Here is a 21,156-nt window from a genome sequence, read left to right on the forward strand (position 1 = left end):
TATGAGGTACCACCTCACACCAGTCAGAATGGCCATCATTAATAAGTCCACAAATAACAAATGCTGGAGGGGGTGTGGAGAAAAGGGAACCCTCCTGCACTGTTGGTGAGAATGTAAGCTGGTACAACCACTATGGAGATCAGTATGGAGATACCTTAGAAATCTATACATAGAACTACCATATGATCTAGCAATCCCACTCTTGGGTATATATCCAGACAAAACTTTCCTTAAAAAAGACACATGCACTGCATGTTCATTGCAGCTTTATTCACAACAGCCAAGACATGGAAACAACCCAAATATCCAATGACAGACAATTGGATTAGGAAGACATGATATATATACACAATGGAATACTACTCAGCCATAAAAAAAGAACAAAATAAAGCCATTTGTAGCAACACGGATGGAACTAGAGACTCTCATACTGAGTGAAGTAAGTCAGAAAGAGAAAGACAAATACCATATGATATCACTTATATCTGGAATCTAATATAAGGCACAAATGAACCTTTCCACAGAAAAGAAAATCATGGACTTGGAGAATAGACTTGTGGTTTCCAAGGGGGAGAGGGAAGGAGTGGGGTGGTTGGGGAGCTTGGGGTTAATAGATACAATCAGTTGCCTTTGGAATGGATTAGAAATGAGATCCTGCTGTGTAGCCCTAGGAACTATGTCTAGTCATTTATGATAGAGCATGATAATGTGTGAAAATAGAATGTGTACATGTATGTGTAACTGGGTCACCATGCTGTACAGTAGGAAAAAAAAGTACTGGAGAAATAACTATTTAAAAAATAAATAAATAAGTAAAAAAGAAAGATAATTTCAAATATTCTTATTTGTTTGTTAAAGTGGACATTGTAAAAGATCTGACTTCAACATACTAGACCAGACCAGAAGGACAGGAATCCCCAAAGAAACCTCATATAAAGTTGTGACTCACTATTCACTTATTTGTGACCAGTAATTTTACCATATTTCTTTCCCATAGACAGCAACCTTGTTTTAGCAACAAGCCTTTATCTTCAAATAGTAACCAACCAGCCATTGGTACTGATACCTGAACGATCTGTATGTCCACTAAATATTGGATTGTTAACTTGATGTAGTTGGAAGCAGCAAAATGCCATTGTAAAGAGACTCTCTGATTCAAATAATTTGTTAATTTGTATTACTGCCTATCCTTTGGTTAATAATACCAGTGAGTTTTGGCTTTTTTTAATCTGAAGACAAAAAATAAATCATGACCCAGCTTTAACTTTAAAAGTTAATAATCAAAGAAACCTTTCTTTCAGAGTCCTCTTGTGGGTTGAGAATCTAGTGTTGCTCCTGCAGTGGCTCAGGTTGCTACTGTGGCATGGGTTCAATCCCTGGACCTTGAATTTCCAGGTGCCACAGGTGGAGTGGGAAGGAAGGAAGTAAGGAATTAATTTAGAAAAAAGAAAGTGAAGCAAGAAGAAAGGAGGAAGGAAAAGAAAGAAGGAAGGAAGGAAGGAAGGACGGAAGGAAAGAAAGAAAGAAAGAAAGAAAGAAAGAAAGAAAGAAAGAAAGAAAGAAAGAAAGAAAGAAAGAAAGAAAGAAAGAAAGAAAGAAAGAAAAGGGAGAAAGGAAGGAAGAAAGAAAGAAAGAAAGAAAAGGGAGAAAGGAAGGAAGAAAGAAAGAAAAGGGAGAAAGGAAGGAAGGGAAGGAGAAAGGAAGGAAGGGAGGGAGAAAGGAAGAATGGAAAGAAGGAAGGAAGGAAAAAAAAAGAAACCTTTCTTTCATTTGTAATATTTCGACTTGAAAAAAGAATCATGGTTCCTGAATTTTGAAATCCTATCTGTGTTTACTAAGGTAGTTCATGTTTTTCTACACATTCAACCCATATTGGCAGTGAAAGGGGTCCAGTTTAGAAGGAAGAGTGGGATTTCAGTCAGAGCAGAAGAAAACACCTGCCGTTAATCCAGGGAGCACAAGTGGGGTCTGGAGTGTCCAAAGCAGCCGCCACAGCTGTGGATGGAGGTTGACCTCTGCTTCGGTTCTGTCTTGAGCTGGCAGGTGCCAGGACGCCATTCTGTCTGCTCAGAAACACCCCCTTTTGAAGCAGCAGTATTTATTGCTCACTTATGAATGCAAATTTTCATGTGTTCATGAATTAAGCATCCTTGCTTATGGCAAGCTGAAAAGAGCTCTAGTGGACACATATGGCTTTGGCATCTGTAGCTGGACTTTGGGGAAAGAGTTATCTCTGTTCCCTCCTGTAAGATAGCTTCATAAAAGCTTTGACCTCAAACATGCCCTATCACCTAACAAAGTGCCTTAGAAGGACTGTACAGTGAAAGGCTTGGCCTCTGAAATCTCACAAGCAAAAGCAAACAAAGCTTTAAATAGGAAAACTTTTGGTCGGATCGCGGGAGAGACTGGGGCTGAGTCCACAGGAGTTGTAAGTGACCCTACGGTAGCTACATTTTCTAGGGGTCATTTTCTTAACACTAGTTTATGGGAAGTGTTTGACTTTGGCACTAGGCTATTTAGCTTTTCCAGAACACAGTTTAGCGTTTCTAATCAGCGTGTCCCACCATATTCTCCACAAGCACTTAAAACGTTGTCAAACTCTTTACAGGCATTCGCCAAATGCATATAAAAATCTAATTAGAGTTAAGTAACAGGCTACTTAATTAAGTCAAGACCAGAATCTTCATTATATTTCCTAAACTTGATGGCAGATATCCTCTCATTCTTCTCTTTGAGTTTCCTCTACTTGATTTGCTAAAAACATTAATAAAAATGCTAATAAAATAATATTCTTAGCTTTCCCTTTTTCGTTTTTTGAAGTTTTATTGAAACAGTTGATTTACAATGTTGTGATAATTTCTGCTGTACAACCAAGTGACTCAATCATACATGTGCACATATCCATTCTCTTTCAGATTTTTTTCCCACATAGATTATCACAGAATACTGGGTAGAGTTCTCTGTGCTATACAACAGGTCCCCATTGGTCAGTCATTCTGTGTACCTCAGTGTACATAGGCCAATCCCAAACCTCCAGTCCATCCCTCCCCGCCTGCCCACAACCTGTCCCCTTTGGTAACCATAAGGTGAAGTCTATGAGTCTGTTTCTGTTCTGCAAATAAGCTCATTCGTATCCTTTTTCTAGATTCCACGTATAAGTGATATCGTATGGTGCTTGTCTTTCCCTGTCTAGCTTCACTTAGTATGATAATCTCTAGGTCCATCCATGCACTGCAAATGGCTGAGTAATATTTTTAGTGGCTGAGTAATATTCCATTGTATACACACACACATCTTCTTTATCCATTCCTTTATTGGTGGACATTTAGGTTGCTTCCATATTTTGGCCATTGGAAATATTGCTGCAATGAACATTGAAGTTTAGTGTCCCTTTTTAACGACAAAATTATTTGTGGGGTAAGAAAGAAAAGGGCTTGTCTAGTTAATTCCATTATCTTAGCCTCCTTACCTTCTCCCAGATTCTCCACAGTTCTCTTTACTGCACTTTGAACTTGAGATCTTGAGGCCACTGTCCATGACATTATGAAAATGGCAAGTGAGAGGCATTTGAGAGGGCACCTGTTGAAAGCAGGCACCAGATACAAGGCCATCAGCCTTTCTGAGAATCCAGTTCTAGAGCTGAGTCCCAACATAAACATCCCAATCCACTACATTTAAAGTCCCACAGACCAGCTTGACATCCTGGCTAACTCACTTACAAGAAGCCTAACTTTGATAAGCTTTGAGTTTTACTTCTGGCATCTGTAAGAGGAATATCATAATACTTTCCTCATTAGATTGGGAGAAGGTTAAATGCAGTAACAAGTGAAAGTTCTTTGTCAATGGTAAAATGTACAAAATATTAGACATTGTGTTCTTGCTATTATTAATATCTTGATAACCTCATACCTGTTAGCAGAAGTGCCACAACTAAGAATGGGAATTTGGTACAGATCCTCTGTAACTTGCATTTAGCAGCAGATATTTTGGTAGGTGGGACATTCCTACATTCCCATATAATGTGCAAAGCAGTCTCCACTGAGACCTCAGAAGGGGTACTTTGCTAGGACCTTGGCTTTACTCCTGTCCCAACTTGTCCTTGTCTCCCAACCCTACTAAAGGTGAAGCTGAAGGATTGAAGGTGACTGAAATGCTCCACTTCCTCAAGTAGGTGGACTCTTGAGACATGACTTCATCATTAAGAAGGGGTGGGAAGGTGGGAGAATGAGTACTGATGCTTCCAGAATTTGTGTTTCCAGCCAGTATTTTTGTTCAAAGGTAAAGAAAAATCTCAGTGTGGCTCAAGAATAGATAGCTGTTCAACAAAATAGAAATTCCCTAAAAGACCCATGTATATATGGTCATCTGATTTATGGCAAAGGTAGCACGAACTACAATGGAGAAAGAGGCAATTTCACTAAATGGTATTGGGTTAACTTGATAGCCACATGGGGAAAAAAGTATCTTGACTTTGGCATCACATTACACACAAAATCAATTCTCCATCAATTCAGATCTAAATATGAAATATAAAATAATAAAGCTTTTAGCTTTTAGAATAAACATAGAAAAACCTCTTTATGACCTTGGAGGAGTCAAAGATTACTTAAGTGGAACACTAAAAGAGATAACTATAAAGAGAAAAAATGTTAAATTGAGCTCAAGAACTTCTGTTCATCAAAAGCACCTTTAGGAGTTCCAGTTGTGGCTCAGTGGATTACAAATTCAAGTAGAATCCATGAGGATGTGGGTTCAGTCCTTGGCTCTGGTGTAGGTCGCAGATGTGGTTCAGATCTGGCATTGCTGTGGCTGTGGTGTAGGCCAGCAGCTGCAGCTCCAGTTCAGCCCCTAGCTTGGGAACTTCCATATGCCACAGGTGCGGCCCTAAAAAAACAAAAAACAAAAAACAAACCTTTAAGAGAAGGTAAACAAATAAACACCTTTAAGACTTTAAGAGAAGGTAAACAAAATATGCAGCATGGGAGAATATATTTTGGGGGAGTTCCCTCATGGCATCATGGGTTAAAGATCCAGCATTGTCACTATAACAGCTTGGGTCACTGCTATGGCACGTGTTCGATCCCTGGCCCAGGAACTTCCACATGTCATGGGTGCAGTCAAAAAAGAAAAGTTAAATAAATAAACAAGTAAATAAATTCTTTTGTGACAAAGACTCATGTTAAGAGTATGTAAAGAACTCTTCTTTATCAATACAATGTACAATATATAAAGAACTCTAGGAAATAACAGGACAACTCAAGTGAAAATTATATGAAGAGATACTTAAGAAAGCGGATGTAAAATGGCCAATGCACTTATTAAAGGAAGTTCAACTTTAATAACTGGAGAAGTACACATTAAAATAATATGTGAAGCTACTGTACTTCCCACCAGAATATCTAAAATGAAAAAGACCTCCTTATAGCAGTAAGGACAAACGTTCTACAGGTACACACAAAATTTTGCAAGAATTTCACATGTACTAAACAAAAGAGGCTAAACATATAATGGATGATTCCATTTATATAAAGTACAAAGGCAGATAAACTCTTCTGTCAGAGGTCACCACAGAGATTACTGTTGGTGGTAAGTGGTAACAAGGAAACATCAAGCAAGAGCTTCTGGAAAAAAACAGGTATTGGTGATTATATAGGGGACCTAAAAATTCTTGTATGTTGCTGATGGGACTGTGATTGTTAGAACCACTTTGAACAACTATTTGGCAATTTCTTACTAATAATCCAAAGGTAGATATTCTCTATAATGTAACAATTCCATTCTTAGATATACACCCAACAGAAACATGTACAATTTTTCGCCAAAAGACATAATGCTGGGATGTTTATAGCAGCACTATTTGTAATAACCAAGAGCTAGAAACTCCTGGAAACAAATGGCCATCAACAGTAAGATAAACAAACAAGTAAATAATGGTTTATTTACACAGTGTCATATTATAAAGCAGTAAGGACAAACGTTCTACAAGTACACACAAAATTTTGCATGAATTTCACACATTCTAAACAAAAGAGGCTAAACACATAACAGATGATTCCATTTATATAAAGTACAAAAGCAGGTAAACTATTCTGTCAGAGGTCACCACAGGGATTACTGTTGGTGGTGAGCAGTAAAAAGGAAACATCAATTAAAGACAAAGAGAAAATCTTGAAAGCAGCTAGGGAAAAGAAACAAGTAACATACAAGGGAACCCCAATAAGGTTATCGGCAGATTTTTCAACAGAAACTCTGTAGGCCGGAAGGGAGTGGCATGATATACTTAACGTGATGAAAGGAAAAAAACCTCCAACCAAGATTACTCTACCCAGCAAGGCTCTCATTCAGATTTGAAGGAGAAATCAAAACCTTCACAGATAAGCAAAAGTTGAGAGAATTCAGCAGTACTAAGCCAGCCTTACAACAAATACTAAAGGAACTTCTCTAGGCAGAAAAGAAAAGACAGCAACAGGAAACAAAAATTCCGCAAGTGACAAGGCTCACCAGTAAAGGTATATATACAGTAAAGATACGAAATCATCCATGCACAATTATACCATCAAAATCAGAACTCATAAGAGGTGGGTACAATGCAGGACACTGGAGATGAACTTGCAATTAAGAGAACAACAACTTAAAACAATCTCATATACATATAGACTCTTATATCAAAACTTCAGATTAACTGCAAACCCAAAATCTTCAATTGACACACAAACAAGGAATCTCTGGAGAAGAAATATGTCTCATAATAAATAAGTGCATAATCCACCATGAAGGGGGTCATTTGCCATCATTCTTGGAATGTTGAAGTCTTCTTAGATCTGATTCTGATTTCCTCTCCATCAAAGAATTTATGATAACTATAATTAAATAATGCCACTGTACAATTAAATAATACAGTTCTACAATTGTATTATTAATAACCATTTCTCTCCATGGTACAATGTAAGGTCTATAATGTCTTGTTTACCACATCGCCTAGAATGGTGTAATGCCTATATTGAAGAATCAATGAGATGATACAAATTGTGAGGATGTATTTATATAGTTACACTGTTTTTTAACCAATTTATGCATTTTATATTTTACTTATTTTCAGAGGGTGTATTATTTTTGTTATTCTTACCAGTTATTTTTTATTATGCTATATAAAATATTTAATGGTATATAAGGCTTTCTTCTTTATAAATTTTAGTTGCATAATATATACAATTTTAACATAATGCTAATTTTTAAAGAAAAATTGAAATGTAATAGATAATACTAAATAGTAAAGACGAAAGCCATACAAAATGGGATAAATTTCCTATTTGTAAAATAAATAGAATAAATTTCCTATTTGTCTCAGCATATTTTCCATTCCACTTCTCCAGAGGGATACACTTAATCTTTTTCTTAAGATCCATGATATGATAATCTGTCTGAATGTAATTGTGTTTAAATATATGTATTTTATTCTGTAAAAAAAAAATGTTCTGTGATAATCTATGTGGGAAAAGAATGTGAGAGAGAATGGATGTGTGTACATGTATAACTGAATCTCTTTGTTGTACAGTAGAAATTATCACAACCTTGTAAATCAACTATACTTCAATAATTGTTTTTTAAAAATGAAAAAAAAAAAAAAAAGGAAACATCAAGCAGGAGCTCCCGGGTTTCTTTAGCTGGGTTCTACTTGAGTTAAATGTGTTCGGTTTGTGAAAATTTGTTCAACATATTATATATTTATATGTTTATGATACATACTTTTCTGTTTACATACATGCACACACACAATACCATTTTCATTCTAACCATGTTACAATTATAGTTTAGAAACTAAAATTCCTTGATAAATTTCATTCACAGGTACAACTCTTTGCATGAATTTTTGACTAAACCTAGATGATCTATTCAAGTTACAATATTTTTTAAAAATTGTTAAAAATATTTTTTTTCTCTCTCTGTTTCAGGGCCCTCCTGGTCCAAAAGGTGATAAGGTAAGAAAAGGTGTAGCAGAAACAAATTAAGTTAGTGGAAATCCATACTGGCATGACTTACACAGCGTTATATTTTGATTGTTTTAATGAGCTTCATCTACAGACTTTATGCTGAAACTGTCTTCTCATTTTCCTGCTCTACAGGGAGAACAAGGCGATCAGGGACCTCGGGTAGGTTATATTCTTTCAATATCGGGCAGAAAATTAATTTTCAGCTCCAAACCCATTGAATTAAAGTAGCCCTGGCTTCATATCTGCCTTTGGGTCATGTGGTTTAGTAATAGCTGACAATGTTAAATACCATGCCACTTATAATTGAAATAGCCTTAATTATGATTAATGTGTATATCTTGTTGCATTATCTTAACTTGATACCTATAAGTAGGACATGCTATAATAATTAGCCCTACTGATTAAGGGCCAGAATCACTACTAAAAGTCAACAACACCCACCTTTCCATTACCTATTGGGTCCTTCAGATTTGTATGCATTGTTTTGTAATACAGAGGCTATGTGGATTCCTATTGAATTTGGCCTTTTCCTGCAGTTAAACTTTATGTGCTATTGCATAAATATGTTGTATTATAGATGAAAATATTAGTGCATTTTGTATTTTTATTCTTCGTCTATGTTTGAATAATATTTATTTGCAATTCTTTATAGATTTTTAAGCAGATAAGAGGTGTAATATAACTTAAAATTCCAGAACGGAGGGGCATTCTTTTATTCTTCTCAAATGTGGCTCTTTTTAACCATCATAACACAATGGTGAATGCTTTGTTGTTACCTTGGTAGTGCCAAGTCCTCTGCTTCACATCTGTGCCTTATTACCCAAATGTTCAGACATACTGTTCCAATGATGTAGTGGCTCTGTGCAGACATACCTCTCAATTTTCTCATGTCGCTATGCACAAAAGCAAGTATTTGGTTGAAGAGAGTCATTTTTTACAGTGGAAAAGCACATTTAAAACTTTCAGGTTGAAAACAGACACTGTGTAGGTTTTTTGTAAAACACACTGTGTGGAGTTAATTATGAAATTCTCTTGCACTGCAGTAGAGGTTTTATTGCAAAAGATGTAGTTAAGGCACACTTGAAAAGTTTGTAGTCTTATCCTTCCTGTTTATTAAACGAGATCAAAGTTATGCTGTGGTTTACTTTCCTTTCTATTCTTCAGCCATTTCCTCATATAGAAATAATGATTATGCCTCAGAGCATTCTATTTCTCATGGCAGTTATTCTATCTGATGACTAGTTAAAAGCTCATCTGAATGGTCAAGGAGATTAAACATCATGGTATCTGTCATGGATGTGAATGGAATAAAATTCTCATAACCTTCAATGATTCGAATGTAGCCACTTTCTCTGTATGTGGTGATTATTTTATGTGGCATGTCCTCATATATTGAGTATCATTTATTTCTACATGCTATCAAAATCACTCAGTTTGCCCTTTCCAGGTAAGAGGAAAACAGTTTCCATTCTGAGAAATCTTCTTTTGGCAAAGGAAGTGAAGGGGGGATTCACAGCTTAGCTGTCATCAGTATGCATGCAGCTCTCATTTTCAAAAAGGTGTGTTGGCTTTCATCGTTCCAAAAAGTGATGATTGATTATAAACCTAGGCCAAAGTTTCAGGATGAAACCTGAAACCCTGTGAAATTCACCTGGTTTCATGTTGCATTACAAACTAAGACTTGGACCAGGTTCCTTGCAAGTGTGGCCAAAGTTCATGAACTGCTTTGACGAACCCTGACTGCCTTTCATACAGATTTCATTCAGTTCTCACACTGACTGGGGCCAAGTTTCACACGATACAGGGGCCACTTAGCATTTCAGGTGGAAAGTGGCAAAAAACCAATCTCATTTTCACCTGGATTTTGCCTTTTATTGAAGGAATTTGGATTGAATTCAAAATGCAGGATGAATCTTTATGGATAAAAATGTGAATGTCCTGGGAAGTACATGTGAATGTGAGAATGAGAGCTTATTGAATTGCCTGTCTTTTCTCAGATTCATAATTTAAAAACAAAGCAGGTCATCGTCATTGCTCTTGGAATTTTAATATAAGTAGTGTCAGCTACTTATTAGGAAATTCACATATCAAGATAGAAAAATGAAGATTTTGTATTTTCTGAAAAATCAAAAGTTAGTTAGAACTGGGAAAGTCTTCAATTTTAATGAAAATTCCTTTACCTACCCCCTCTATGGATGCACTATTCTGGCTGATGCTGACAGGGGTTCTCTTTTTTAAAATGCAGATCTTTGTATTTGTACCCTGTCCATTTTCATCCTACCATAGGTTTTGAATTCCACTTTTTACCATTTGTTCCAAGTAATTAATTTTTTTCCATAAAAAATATTACTCCATAACTGCAGTTGTCTTCCAATTAATCTTGCTTCCAGGCTTATCCTGTACAGTCCATTTGCTAAATAGCAGCCCGAGATCATTTTATACTGTAAATTAGATTATGTTACTCCCTCTTTTAAACTTCAGAATGAAAATCCAAACCACTTTGCTTGGTCTCCAGGGACCTTTAAAATCTCGCCCTTGTCTTCCTCTGTCACCTCATCTCACACTAGTCTTCCCTGCCACCCACCACACTGACCTGTTGTCCTTTTTTATGGGGGGAAGGGGAGGGCTCACCTGTGGCAGCATGTGAGATCAAACCCACACCACAGCAGTAACCCAAGCCACTGCAGTGACAACACCTGATCCTTAACCCTCTGCACCACAAGGGAATTCCCTCCACATGTTCTTTAATCACAACACACTCCCATCTTGATGACTTTCCATTTGCTCTCTTGTGGTCTTCTTGTGATCAGATTCTTCTTATTGAGATTTCATCTCAAATACCTCCTTGGGGAGAACTTCCCTAATTACTCAATGTAAATCTGAGATAGTCTTATTTTGTTTATTTATTTCTTTGTCTCTTAGCTGTATAAGATATCCCTTCTTAAAACAAGAACTCCACGAGGGCAAGGACTTTGTCTGTCCTATTCACACCTCCGTCACCTAGAACAGTAAGGACTAAATGAATATTTGTTGAATGTTAGAATAAAATGTTATTTCATTATTACTGCCTTCAAGGAGCTGATACTTTCATGGGTGCCTGAATAAGAAAACCATGTTGTATGTCACATGCCTTAAACAACCATACAAAGAGATGCTGGATTAGTGAACATACCTCCATTGTAAATAATCACTGAAAACTGTAGAAAAGGTGACACTTGATCTAGGACTTGATCAATGGGTAATCTTTAAAAGATAAGACGAAGAGCAAAACATTAAAAATTCCAGGAAGAAGAAATAGTTTGAACAATGTTATATAAGCAGGAAATGACAGAATTCATTTAAAAAAACAATAATATTTCATTTGCCAAGGAAATAGGTTAAATACAGAAAAGTTGTATTATATAAGACTGAATTTTTTTTTCCACAATATGCAGTAGCTTGATATGAGACCTCAGTTCCCAGTCCAGGGATTGAACCTGGGAAGCAGCAGAGAAACCACTAGGCTACTAGGAAACACCCAAGACAAATTTTTTTTAATTGAAGTTACACCATAGAATATTTTGAATGTCTAGTGTGGTAGGCAATAAGGAACCATTGAGGATTTTTAAGTATGTTATTTGATGTATGTTACCACAAGACTGCTTGGTGTTATTACCAAACATTCTTTATGAGAATCTATATGGTAATGTGTCCAGTATGGAAAGGAATTGGAAGAGCCTGAAAGCAGGGAGACCACGTAGATCAGGAAACTAGATCAGTCACCTGCACAGGGTCATAAAAGTCTAAGCTATAAGGATAATGTTCAGTCCTTAGTGACAGAGGTGAGAAGAGGGGATGGGCTGGCTTAGCCTGGAACATCAGGTATCACTTGGAGGTATAGTCATACTGAGCAGAAAGCTCAGTGTCAGAATGAGAAGCTCAGCAGTGAAGAGGGCTAAATTAGTGAGCCAGAGCAGAAATTCCAAGGGGGTCACCTGAATATTAGAGAAAGCTCTATGTTGTCAATGAGGTTGAAAAGGAAAGTTGGGTTATCTCACCAAGAGAGTTTGCCACAAGTACTAAGCGAAAACCTGGCAGACAGAGAGAGAAAACCAAGGATGACACTAATAGAGGAGAAATCAACAAAAGTGAAGTCTTGAAGCAGAAGGTGAGAGATGAATTTGATCTATATTGGATTTACATCCAAAATCTGTGACCATGGGTAGAGTGGTGATCATGTTAAATTTAAAAAAGAAAAAGAAAAGCACTCAGGGAGTAAAATTAAAAGATATGGAGGTGAAATTCAATCCAAGTCTTGTAGCATATTGGATGTAGGGGCTGAAGTTGAAAAAGAAGATAAAGGTAGAGATGAGGTTTATGGCTTGATTCCTTGATAAAGTGGGCCAGAAGCAAGTCAGAAGGATAAATGGTAAGTTGAGTTTTAGGTACATGGATTTTGTGATCTCGATGAACTATTTCATTGGAATAATGTAGCAGATAGTTGGAAATATGAGACTAGAATTCTGAGGTGGCACAACTGGAGATGACAGTTTCATAGCTGAACTGTCAAAGAGTAAGAACTGAAATCATGGAAATAGAAAGATGAGGGGTGAAAGAGTGAATATAGAACCACTTTAGAAATATCCACATTGAGGAAGTGGGATGAGAAGGAGAGTTGGAAAAGAGAGTGAGCACTCAAAGGAAAAGCTAGGACACTGCAGTGTTTGAAAAATATGGCAGAATTACTTTTTTGGAAAAAGTGAGGATGGCCAACAAAATGTTCTTAATAATAAAGCCACAGGGATGAGATCTATTAAACAAAAAACAAAAAACTTTTGGAGGTGGTGTTCTGGAGTCTCAAGATAGTAAGGGGATGCATTTTGTTCAGTAGTGAGACAAAGTCAGATTTCAAGAAGTTAAAAGTGAGTGGTAAGAAAGTTGACTCTCTTTGAATGCTGTTGATGGCATATGATTTAATGCAGGAGAAACGGCTAACTTCTTTGGCGTGAGCTTTCTGTCAGTGTACATTGAACCAATTTCAAGCCTACAATTTTAAGTATAATATAACAACCGTGGATACCATTTGGCTTTCTTTTACAAGATAAAAAGGGTTAGATTTCCACAGATGAATGCATCCTGACATTAGAACTGCCCTTCCCTCCTTGATTCTTGGGGAGATGTCATTACAGATTTGCCATTAACCTTCAATTCATTTTTGCAGTCAAACATTGCAATTCAGCAGGGAGGCCTTTAGGCTGCACAGTCAGGAGAGTGCTTTTTCTGTGCTGTCAGTTACCATGTCCAGGCTCAGTTTTCTTCATTTCATCCTCATAGGTTTGTATTACAGAATTTTGAGGCTAAGACTTTACTCTGTGTTCCAAGCAGAGATTGGGGATCCTCCATAAGGGAGTTGAAGGGGGATTCTTAGACTGAAGGAAAGTTGGACTTGAGAAATAATACCTCATAAAATAATTATAATTGCTAATAACTTAGCATCTTACAATTTCCAGAACACCTTTATAGGTAAGTTACACACATCCTCTATAAGCCTTACTAGGGTTCAGCAAAGTGGATTATCGGGGAAGAAAAATAGGAGAAGTGAATGCAATCAAGTGAGATGATTATATCCACATGGGCTGGGGTCAGGCTGGGCAGGGATCAAATTCTAACTCTGCCACTATCTGTCTTTATGGTTATGAGGTGGATTAAATAAAATAATGTATGAAAAACCTATAATAATAAGCCGTCAACAGATCATAACTGATTATTCCCCTCAAGTTTCAGATGAAGAATCTGGGGTAAAGTAACTTGCCCAGTTCACATAATTTGTAAGTGGTAGAAACGGGCTTCAAACATAGCCTCTGCTTTGTGCTTCTCCGAGTGGATCACGCCACTTCTCCATCAGTAAGGTAGTTGGTATAGTCATCAATAGGGGTTACAGAAATATCCATGGCTCAATTTATAACATCAGTAATAATGATAAATAATTTTTATTGAGTTCTGAAATATACCAACCACTCCATAAAGACATGTATTATTTTAACAACTCTATGAAATAGGTCTTTATCATTTCCATTTAATAGATGAGAAAATGAAGATTTAGAAAGTTTAAGTATTTTGCCCAAGAACACAGAGCCCAGATTTGAACGTCAGTACTCGCAAATTACATTTTTTGTGTATTCCCTCATTTGTCTTCAGAAGTAATTCAGAAGTGAATTAGAAGCACTAATTTTAATATGACTTTTTTTTTTCTGATGAAGATTGAGCTCACACATGTCACGTGTCTTGCTCTAGTTCTTTCATACACATCTGCCAAAAGACAATGCTGGAACTCAAACACAAATGTCAAGTTCTGCCCACTTTCCACAATGCCAGGCTGCCTCCAGATGGGCTGCTAGGACCCTTTTCAACTTTAAGACCTCACGTCTCTGTGAATCAGCCTGAAAAAGTTGAGGAGCACAAACGAAAATAGGTGCATCTTTTTCCTTTGCAATCATGATAGTCACCATCTACAATGCATGCAATCTCAGCCTTCCTAAAGGCAAAGGAAAGGACGAACTCCATTTAGTAACATCCTAGAACTTCTCTGCATGGAGTATGAGGAGGCAGGGCAGGGCTGACCCCTACCCAGGGCACATCAGAATACCCAGTTAGCGTGTTATGATACAATTTCACTTCTCAACTCAAGGGCGCCAATTTGAAAATCGAGATCCCAGTATTTTGCTGTTAGTGATTTTTTTCTTCACAATCACCAAATGAATGAAGTCTGTTTTCTGCAGTTCATAATGGTGTGATTAGGAGTTCCTGTCATGGCGCAGAGGAATTAAATCCGACTAGGAAGCATTAGGTTGCAGGTTGGACCCCTGGCCTCGCTCAGTGGTTTAAGGATCTAGCATTGCCATGAGCTGTGGTGTAGGTCTCAGACGCGGCTCAGATCTGGCGTTGCTTTGGCTGTGGCGTAGGCCAGCAGCAATAGCTCCAATTTGACCCCTAGCCTGGGAAACTCCATATGCCGTGGGTGCAGCTCTAAAAAGATAAAAGACCAAAAAAAAAAAAAAAAAGACAAAAGACTTTTAATGGTGTGATTATATGTTCTACAAGGCATTTTGTTGATTCTGCTTTTATCCTGAGCTTCTCCTTGCAAAAGATTGAGTTATATTTCTTGATCTGTAACCAAAGCTGAATGTCAAGTATAAAAGACTCAAGACTTTGCAGGATTTCCCCATTGTCGTCTGCACCCACTGCTTCTCCTAATCTCTCTTCATTTTTTTCTTTTTTTCCTTTTTTTTTTTTTTTTTTTTTTTTTTTTTTGCTTTAGGGCCACACTTGAGGCATATAGAGGTTCCCAGGCTAGAGGTCAAATCAGAGCCACAGCTGCTGCCTAAGCCACAGCCACAGCAAGGCAGTATCTGGGCCTTGTCTGTGACCTACACCATAGTTCACAGCAATGCTGGATCCTTAACCCACTGAGCAAGGCCAGGAATCCAGCCGGAAACCTCATGGTTACTAGTTGGATTCACTTCCCCTGCACCACAATGGGAACTCACTCTCTTCATTATTAAAGAGACTTGTTCCCCAGTTCATAAGGGCCTCTGCTCACATCATGAATCACATGATATTTGATATTAATGGCTGGCTTTGATATTAATGGCATAGGTTTCCTTTCTCTAACTTAGCCTTGAAAATAAGCACAGCTATTTTAATGCTTAATACTGTCTTTTTAAATTAAGGTATTACATTGTTCTGAAATTGCAGTAAATTTGTTAATCAAACTTAGGCAGTAAAAGGAACAAACATCATCAAGTTATCTTTTGACTATAAATTAATCTTCTAATCAGTTGGCTACCATCACCTTGCCAAATAACACCGAGGCCTGATAAGTAAAAGATTTAGTGGTTATTTGGTCTCAATATCATCAGCCAACAGCTGGTTTGAAATGATTCCTGAGCTCTCACAGTTTCAATAAGCCACCCAGGAGCTCTGCTTAACTATTTTCATAAAGCTCTTTTCTCTTCCCAGTGTATTCAAGTAAATTTTCATAGCAGCTGGGACTATGCAAAACTGATAGCATCTTAAAAACATCTTCGGCAAGACAGATTAAGTTCCAGAAAAGGAAAGCATTTAGAAGTTTATTTTATTATCTTAACCTTTGTTGACTTGAATGATTAAACAGATTCTTTGGCTCTGCTAAAGCATTTAGTCCTGGATATTAATTTGATGTTCTTATTTACTTAACCCTTACCTTTCTCTTTAGCGCTGATGAATACACTACTCATTTGGTACTGAATGTATTGCCTGTGAAAAGGGAATGGATATAACCCAATGGAAAGAAATAAATTGTGAGAAAATTATTTTAATGATTTCCAGATTCAGCAGAAGTTGGCATGGAAACAGCAAGCTCATTAAAATTTGCAAATGTTCTTGTTATATTTTATAATCAGAGTTCTCTTTTGCGTGTTCTTTCATACTTTGAACAACTGAGAGCCCAGGAGCATTTGTAAATTTGTCCTAATGTGGGCTAATTTAAGAAATCAATTATTTTTGCAAACAATTGCTGATGTGTAGACAACATTTCCCTTGGAATTCAGTGGTATAAATTATATATCAGTTATTGGTTGCATAGCTGAGCCCATTAGGTAAAGAAAGAGAGGTTACAAAACGTTGAGGATGTCACTCTACCTATTTTACATCACTTTAAATCTTACATTTTGTCTAATGTAAATTATTATATAAGGAAATCTATACATATAGTAATTCAGTGGGATAAGCTTTCATGCAAAATATTTGGACATTAAAGTGAACATTTCACAAAACTCATATTTACACACACACACGCACTCACACACTAGTTAAAAGCCTGAGATTTTAGCCCTTAACTGAAAATTCTATTAATGACCATAGATGTATTAAAATAAAACCAAATTACAATCCTCAGCATCTCCTCTGACAAGGAATTCTGGAGAATGATGCCAGCCAGTTTAAATAGCTATTGGATTCTCTTTTAGTCTTTTCAGTGAGGTGAGCTTCATATTAAAACAGCTATTCGTTATATTTTATGAGGTAAGGGAAAGATTTCATTTGTCTACACTTTTACGCTCATTGCTCATATCAACTGCAGTGTTCTTCTTACGTATTTTACTTTTATTCATGATTTATCAATCTGGACGTGTACTTTAGTCTTTTTAGACTAAGGTGCACCACTTCATACTTTTCTTGAAAATGAGTGGGAAAAAGATTTTAGGTGAAATATATATATAATATTATTCCATTTATATTTCTTTTGTTTGAATTTTTGCAAGTTCTGCTTCCTGTGAAATATTTCCTAATAAAATGTTCTTTGATAGAACAATGATCTCTCAAGCTCAAAACTATAAATTTTTACTTTTTTCTCTAAACGATTTTATTCTCTTTGTCATGTATTTAAGGAAGATAGTTTTCACATGAATTCAAACATAAAAGTGTTAGGCTTATTGATCCATGTAATATGGAGCTATGATTTGCATTAATGGCCACAGCTGAAGCATGTAATAAAATGTGGAGGGAAAGACAGATTTGGTATTGTTGATTTTCAATATGAAAGAAAAAATAGGGAGTTCCCGTCATGGCTCAGTGGTTAACAAATCTGACTGGGAATCATGGGGTTGCAGGTTCGGTCCCTGGCCTTGCTCAGTGGATTGGGGATCCGGCATTGCCATGAGCTGTGGTGTGTGCTACAGACGTGGCTTGGGTCCCACAGGCTATGGTGTGGGCTGGCGGCTGCAGCTCCTATTGGACCCCTGGCCTGGGAACCTCCATATGCCGTGGGAGCAGCCCTAGAAGTGACAAAAAGACCAAAAAAAAACAAAAAAACAAAAAAAGAAAAGAAAGAAAAAGTAAGCCTTTAGGTAAATATATTAAAATCTGTTTGAAGTGGACCAAAAAACCACAACATTCTATAGTTGGTAAGATTTATAAATAATGGCCATATTGCAGACAGGAAATATAACAGCTTATAAACAATGTACACCAACAAAATCCAACTCAATTACCACCATCCTTTTTCTAACATTCCCAAATGCAGAACTGTAGTTGCAACCACATAGAAATTGAGGAAGTATGAAATAGTAGATTTTTAATGGTGCATCTGTATTTGCAGAAGGGACTAGAAGACTATATTTTTGATTCATCCCTTCAGAATGGGTGGAATAATGACTTATGCATTGACAGATCATGTTCAGAGAAAACAGTTCCTGTAGGTCTGAATGAGATGGGCCTCTGGAAAGTCATTTAGTGCCAGACAGCAGCATCCTTTCATAAGCATACCTGCACTAATGTGTCCAACAGCTTCTTGTAGCAGACACAGCCTGTAAATCACAAGTGGCAAACAGGGCTAGCTTTGTAGGAAAAGATGTCAGTTGCAAGGTCCTACTTCACATACAATTCTAAAGTGACTTTGGAGGTGGTCAGGAAACTTTGGTTTTTATTCCTTAGAAGTCAGGTAAATTTTGTTTGAAAAAAGGGAACTTCCCATTGTGACTCAGTGGAAAGAAATCTGACTAGTATCCATGAGGACACAGGTTCGATCCCTGGCCTTGCTCAGTGGGTTAAGGATCCGGCATTTCCATGAGCTGTGGTGTAGGTTGCAGACGCAGCCTGGATCCTGCGTTGCTGTGGCTGTTGCATAGGCCAGCAGCTACAGCTCTGATTTGACCTCTAGCCTGGGAACTTCCATATGCCACAGTTGTGACCCTAAAAAGGCCAAAAAAAAATTTTTTTTTGTTTGAAAAATGTTAATATTCAGAAGAACCGTCACTGACCACTGTTATTTTATTAGCACAAGCAAACCTTTGAATGACTTACACTAATAATAATAATATTAATAATAATAAAAATGCAACATTATTGTTTTTATATTCCACATACCAAGGAAACTTCTGGGCATTCTGATTATGCTTTACTAGCTTATAAGTTTAGCATGAATCTCTTGCCAAAGAAGCCAAAGTGATGGAGAAGGTGGTACCCAACCCTCCTTTGGTAGCATTCAAACTACGGAGGAACTAGGAGCATTCCAGGACAGGAGCAATAGTTCACTCCAGGCTTGAAGGAATTCCTTAGAATTAAGAATTAAGATAGGGAGGAGTTCCCATCATGGTGCAGTGGTTAACGAATCCAACTAGGAACCATGAGGTTGCGGGGTCCATCCCTGGCCTTGCTCAATGCGTTAAGAATCCGGCGTTGCTGTGAGCTATGGTCGCAGACGTAGCTACGATCCTGAGTTGCTGTGGCTGTGTCATAGGCTGGCAGCTGTAGCTTCAATTAGACCCCCAGCCTGGGAACCTCCATATGCCATAGGATCAGCCCTAGAAAAAGGCAAAAATACAAAAAAAAAAAAAAAAAAAAAAAAAAAGAATTAAGATAGGGAACTGGTGGCGATTAAGCAGAGGAGAGAGAAATCAGCATGGCAGAGTGTCACTGCTGTTCTGACTTGAAGCCTGGGTGATGCGATGTACAATAGCAGGAACTAACTATAACCCCAGCAAGTACAAGGGGACAACAGGTGGTAATTCCCGCCTCATTCACTGTGTCTTCCAAAGAACATGTCAGGCTGAATATTCCAGGTTTATTGGCAGGTTTGAAAGAAAGGCTACAGGAGACACCACTAAGTTTTTTAATTAAGAACACATTTAGTTGTTTTTTTAAAATAGCTTTATTCCTGGGGCCTTTCATCAGGCTTATTTTTAGAAGCTGAGTTAATCTATTTATCTAGACTTTTAAAATTGTGGCCCAACTTTGAAATATCACACCCAAGTCCTGGCCCCATCGTGACTTAGAGAAGGCCATCATCATGTGAGATATCCGGGATTTTTGAAGGGAATTCTTCCGCTGATGAAGTAGGGAGGTCGGAATGAAGGATGTGACCGAGGAAGCTATGTCCAAACACAGAACACACCAGAGATTCTTCTAAAACATGCCTAGTTCTAAGTTACATGTGCTGTGTTATTTTGTCTTTTTCAAAATTACAAGCTGTTTCTCATGTCAAATGCTTGCTTTATGCACACACAAATTGTTTAAAATATTATACCATGTATCATTCTGTATGTAGGTTTTAGTACATATATCACTGTCATTAACAGGAGTTATTCTGTCTATAGACATGCAGACACATGTATGTGTAATTTTTTAATTATAATCGCACTGCCTATACTATCATAATGAAAGGGTTCTCCATAGGTATAGCTTATTATTCATGATTACAAGAGCTAAACACACATAAGTGTGAACCAACCTACTCTTGGTTATACTCTGACTTCAATTGAGAAAAGAGAGAAATATTCAAAGCAATTTGTTAAGTCGTTTTGAATAAAATTGATAGACCTTCCTTAGCTATTTTTTAAAGGATTTTTATGTTCATATAGCATCTCAGAATTGCTTAAAGAGAATACAAATTAACTTTTAATAATTTATTGCTTAATTTCTCTTTGTGCATGTCTTAGCCTGCAAAGAGCACCATTCTCACCAAGTTAGATGGAATTGATTCTAGTGTCAGTCCTTGATTATCCCATCCAACTGGCTCTGATTTCACAATACAGTCTACTGACTGAGCTTTGGCACAATCCTTTTTGAGGGACAAGCACTTGCCTTAATTTGAATATCAGAGAAAAGTCTGAGACTTAGTTCAGAACTCAGTTGCTATTTTTAGTTATCTTATTTCTTTATATTTCTTAGTGGTTGAGGAAGTCAGAAGTTTCTAGAATGCCAGCGCTAGAATTTTTTTTAGGATTATAAACTTTTTCATAGGGAAGGGATTCTAACATGTTCCTTGCCTTTAATATAAGTTATAACACAGCTTGTAATTTTTCAGCCTTGATTCTGCCTTGCTTCTAATTTATTTTTATCCCACTGAACTGTTCTTTGAGAAGGTAAACCGTGGAAAGATTGTAAATCATTCATATAGTTGTATCAGGTGTTTTGAAAACCGAAACTATTTTGTCTTCATTAGCATAGCTGATGATTAGCATGGCCTATGATACATCATATGGTAAAATGTCCCTCGTTGTAATTTAACCATTTTTATTAACTTGTTTACATTTCTGATAGTAAGTGTTGTTGTTTAAAGAATTTATAATCTATATGGCAATCACAATAATCATAATAAAAACAATAGTAAGGAATATTTTTACCTTTTATAATACGTTGTGTTTTTTTC

General features: G+C 37.0%; 1 protein-coding gene across 50 annotated transcripts in view; it reads left to right on the forward strand.

The window, feature by feature from the left end:
- The window catches only part of COL25A1 (collagen type XXV alpha 1 chain), a 456,561-nt gene that overhangs the window by 282,746 nt on the left and 152,659 nt on the right, over positions 1–21,156 (forward strand). For all 50 annotated transcript variants that reach the window (XR_014813225.1, XR_014813215.1, XR_014813219.1 and 47 more), the window contains 2 exons: positions 7,953–7,979; positions 8,124–8,150. Coding sequence is in view for 1 of the 50 variants with exons in the window: in XM_084973259.1 (XP_084829385.1) it covers positions 7,953–7,979; positions 8,124–8,150 (54 nt within the window). In the remaining 49 variants the exon portion in view is untranslated. The remainder of the gene's footprint in view (positions 1–7,952; positions 7,980–8,123; positions 8,151–21,156) is intronic.

The sequence above is a fragment of the Sus scrofa genome, chromosome 8 (genome assembly GCF_054392235.1).
Source record: "Sus scrofa isolate SSC_HxYL_T2T_F1_AM1 chromosome 8, Sscrofa_HxYL_maternal_Yorkshire_Landrace_v2.0, whole genome shotgun sequence".
Classification (NCBI taxonomy): Eukaryota; Metazoa; Chordata; class Mammalia; order Artiodactyla; family Suidae; genus Sus; species Sus scrofa.